At 38.8% G+C, this 4,880-nt stretch overlaps 1 protein-coding gene across 3 annotated transcripts in view; it reads right to left on the bottom strand.

The window, feature by feature from the left end:
- Positions 1-4,880, bottom strand: part of LOC107695372 (serine/threonine-protein kinase BRSK2-like) — a 156,500-nt gene that overhangs the window by 67,795 nt on the left and 83,825 nt on the right. For all 3 annotated transcript variants that reach the window (XR_001634987.1, XR_001634988.1, XM_016495257.1), the window contains exon 2: positions 2,680-2,774. Coding sequence is in view for 1 of the 3 variants with exons in the window: in XM_016495257.1 (XP_016350743.1) it covers positions 2,680-2,774 (95 nt within the window). In the remaining 2 variants the exon portion in view is untranslated. The remainder of the gene's footprint in view (positions 1-2,679; positions 2,775-4,880) is intronic.

Genomic DNA, 4,880 nt, shown 5'->3' with positions numbered 1-4,880 from the left:
TCTTTCGAATACTGTGTCCCAGCAAGCACACACTGACAGGAAGTACCCGAGCCCCCTGCTTTCAACATACAACCACACATGCTCTTCCACACACTGACAGCTGCACACCGGCTCCACGCTATGCAAATGCCAACCAACGTGGGGTTTGCTGGAGGCTGAGGAAAGAGAAGAAGGAGGAAAACAACAGAATGACAGGTGACCTCCCGTCGACGGTCTAAAATTATGCTAATGAAGTCATTATTGTTTATTTATTCTTTCAAGAGTGTGATGAGGGGGGAACTCTAGGAGAAACATAGCAGCCAATGACTGGAAGACTATCCAATGAGTTGAGCTGAACAGAACTTTAGTTTAAATGGGACAAATCAATGTGGAACCATGGGAAATTAAACCATAGAGAAGATTAGCCAAGACTTTGGGACTCTTGATGCGTAAGAACAGCAGGTTGCAGTCTCGCTCTTTTGCCTCCATCGTTGATTCCCGTTGTTCAAAAAAACAAAAAAAAAACAATCGCAGATACCTTGACGTAGGCGTGCAACATCTGAAGCCGTTTTTACGATAGGCATATAATTTTCTCCCTCACCTCCCTCCCCAAGCCAATCATGTCAGGTTGCCATGACAACAGCCCCTGAGAGAAGCTAAAATAAGCTGTAGATACAATAGAATGGGTTACAGGGTGACCTTCAGAGAAACACGACTAACTATCAGTCATGGAGGTGGCTTTACTCTGACTCTATGTTGGGATCAGACAGCATCCGTTTGTTTTCTAAATTATAGCCTCAGCCTGGTGAGGAAAGTAAAGCAAGAAAATGAGAAACATAAAAGCTTGCATCCACAATCAGACTCCCATAAGGCCTAGGTCTATTTCCTGCAGAGAAGCAATTTCCCCCGCACTCCAAACACCTATGAGCGAGCAGGGGGGTCTGGGGACTGCATGTGGACCGGATGACTGTATAGCCCACTCTCACATCCAATTACAATGAGGAACCAATCAGCTCATCTAAATTACTACTGCCCCACAATCCACCAGGAGTTAATGAGCCATTATCCATTTAATGAAATCCATATGATGCTGGATGGACACTGAGAGGAAATTACGTTGACTGGGTCAAAAGTTGAGGTGTCTTTTATGTTAAAGCTCACTGCATTCATAAAGCAAATTGGCAACATCAGCACCTTCTTAAGCCCATCTTGTCAGTTTTTTTTTCTTAAAATGAATACCACAGTAGTAGTAGACTCGATTATTCACTGTATAAAGCAAAGAACATCTGATGACTTTCAGAATGTTATAATAAACGCATAGGTATGTGACCACCATATTTGTACAGCTAAAAAAATTGCATTTTTATCAGTACTTATCTTATTTTCCAGAAAGTAGCTAAACATCCTTACAACCATAGGTGCAAAATATGCACTACATAGAAGCACAAAAATCATATCTGGGGACCATCCAATTGCAGTCTCAGTGGTCCAGAAATGTTTTCTCACTGGCAAACAAATCTCAAAGATGACTTGTAAAAAGCATCAGTAAGAATGTGCTGAAAACTATAAACCCGATCAGTAATGTGTTGCATCATACGCCATCGGTTTCCAAACAAAACACTGTTCAAAAACCCTGTAAAATTTTTTTTTTTTAAAGAATATGATATTGTTTGTGAAGAAGATTTTGAATTTTCTTTTTGCATATCCAGAGGGCGGTCTACTGTTTCATCCCGATATGGGATACAGTTACATTTAGTGCTGCAGGAATAACATACATAATCCTTAAGCATTAACCTCAATAGATGTAATATTTTACTTCTTCTTTTCTAACAGTCAAATCAAGTGTATATGGTTGCTTCTGGATCTGGAAATTACACTTCATTATTAGACCTAACAAAGACAAATTGCTAATTCTTCATCAGTCCTGAGAAATGTTCTAACACTTGAGCTCAATCAGCAAGGCTGTTTCCATTTATAAATGTTCCTTGTCGCAAATTGGCCCGTTTAATTTGTGAATAGTGTGAACAACCCAAATTTCCTGATTATTTGCATCTAATCCAATTTATGGATGCCATTAATTCTTAGTGAATTTCTCCCCAACATTTGGCTTTCAACAAACATAGAAGGAACTTCACATATCATGAGCTAAGCATGATGTGACAAACATATCACTTTCAGCAAAATATGCACCCAATTAGAGGATCAGAGATGGAGAGCTGACGGCAACACTCACTTGTGCATGATTTAAACTGGATAATGAACAATTAGAGATAACCTTAACTGAACTCCTACTAATCAATGTCCAGTCTGATAGTGGTAGTATGCTGCTGTGAACCATTAGGCAACTACTCAAGGTGGGTAAAATAATTGTGGGTAATCCTTTCAAATACACTAACAATCCCCTGACAGCAGTTCAGCAGCACAGTGACAATGGCCTGTTCGTACTCAAAAGGCTTTTTCGTGTTTTGATGCTATAGCAAGCACCTCAGCATAATTAGGACAGAAATGGCACTAACTTTCCCTTTCAGAAAGAGCGCACACAAAAATAAACATATAGAATCAGCTTTGTAAGTACTCTAAATATATGTAAATATTCAAACCTCACCCACTACAGTGCAAATGCAACTGACAGATTAAATTCACAACATTCAATTCCATTATAGTTCAGTGCAGTACATCGAAGGAATAGCACAATCTTACCTTCATCAACACAGACTCGCTGAGTTTCTCCCGGTTTACAATTTTTATGGCAACTTTCTGACATGTGACACAGTGGATTCCCAGCTTCACGAGGCCTGGAGCGAAAGGAAAAAAGAGAAAAGAAATTCTGTCAACAAGCATAAAAAGTGCATCAACCAAAAAGCACTTAGATGATAAAAGGCTGGTCCCAGCGTAAGTTTCATTTCGGCAAAATGAGAATTTCTCCCTCTAAAGCCCCCCAGTATCCATAATGTGACACCCAGGGGCACTTTTCGTGTCGCAAAGTAAATGTCAGAGAACATACATAAACACAAACAAGGCCAGATCAGCGTTGGATCCCCCTCAATGACTTTTTGTCATATCAACGATGAAAGACGGTGACTACGCTCAAAGGCTGACACGGGCATGGTTATATATCAGCAAACATATTTGGCTAAATGCCACATCTGTGCATGCCTTTATTACCCCCATACATTTTTCAGCATGCCTCTGCATATCAAACTGTTGATTTCCCTGAAGGTTTACCCAGGGGGCAGAGAAATATCTACAGCGGATCTAAATATTTATAATTAATTATAACTAGTTATGATTAATTATTCATATTTCCCCATGAGCTGATTCGCTACAGGGATATAAAGACCTGACAGGTCCCGGGATCTCTTTTATGTTTGTCGTTAAAGCCCGAATGGCATCTCACGCCACTTTCACGACGTCTCATTGATGTTGTATCACAGGAGAGGACGCTTCGCAGACGCAATCTACACCCTCATGCCGGGCTTGAGGGCGCAATGGAAAGCGTCCGGGGACCCAATGAATATTTCATCTTGGTGTAATTGCCTTGCACTGAGATGAACACACACAGACGTGTAAAATGCCATACACGGCTAATGCAATAGTGAGGTGAGTCACCAAGAGAACTTTCTAGGAAGACAAATGCTTGTATCAGCATACAAAAAGATTTTGCCTAAACACTAAGAAAGAAACACTGAATTATGATGGCAAATATCAAACCTGATGCAAAGACTAGCATGGTTACTGGTCACAGGCACTAGCGTCCACACCAGCCTTCCAACTAAATAAACCAGCAGGACTTCCTTGATCGTTAGTAAACAGAAGAGCTATGTTGGTCCAAAAACTAGATCAGCATTAACCAGATTAAAGGAAAATGACATATTAGAGGGTCCACGATGAAAAAAGGACAAATCTTCTAAAATGAAGGAAATATCTAGTTTAAAGCATGTGTCAAGTTGTTGTATGTAAATTCTTTGTATTCAGTGTTGGTTTCATATGAACAATATATATATTTTTTTGTCATTGTTGTTTGTTAGTTTTAATAGTGTATACATCTGAATCATTAACATTTTTAAACTTTTTTGAATGTGAATATTTTTCGTACAAATTTTTAATTCATAAATATATTTTTATTAGAAATTAAAAACATGTTAATCACATAAGTATGTATGAATTTAGTTTGTATTTTTGAATCAATTAAGAGAGCTGTGCAGCTAAACCTCACTCCTCTGATCTCAAGAGGTGCACTAGCAACTGGCACTAGATGCAGCGGTCTTTAGCGTCCTTGTTAGTGTGCCCGCTTCCCATCCAGGCGACCCGGGTTCGAGTCTTTCTTGGAGCGGGGCGGTTAGGACCGGAAGGGTTACACTGGCAAAGCAAAATGGTAAGGCTGCACAATTATGACAAAAAAAATCTGTTTTTGTGGTAGGCAACTGCATGCATGCCATATTCTTTATGTAGATTACACCAATATGGTGTAATCAAACCAAACTGGTTCAGACAGGATCAGTGGGAACAGTTAACATTTTTCTGGGTTGCAATTATAGGTCAAAATGATCTAGTCTACAAATGCTAAAGCTCTCTTGTCAAAAGACACTTAAAATTTCCAAAAATTCCCTTAAAAATCATCAATCTTTCTAATCATTAAAACATACAGCAAGTCTTTCTCATAGACGGCTGCAAAGGAAACCATGGAAACCAGGGGCGATTCTAGGATTTTAATTTTAGGGGGGCTCAGCCCCAGTGAGGGTATAATAACAATAATAATAGCCTAATAATTTTTATATATATATATATATATATATATATATATATATATTATAAATAAAATACAAAAATGTTTGATTAATAGGGGTCGTATACTAAACTTATTGCAGTATTCCACTGTATTGCATAGATAGGTATAACAT

Source organism: Sinocyclocheilus anshuiensis, unplaced genomic scaffold (assembly GCF_001515605.1).
Source record: "Sinocyclocheilus anshuiensis isolate Anshui unplaced genomic scaffold, SAMN03320099.WGS_v1.1 scaffold282, whole genome shotgun sequence".
Lineage (NCBI taxonomy): Eukaryota > Metazoa > Chordata > Actinopteri > Cypriniformes > Cyprinidae > Sinocyclocheilus > Sinocyclocheilus anshuiensis.
Note: the sequence above shows the minus strand (reverse complement) of the source record. Positions and strands in the feature narration are given on the sequence as shown.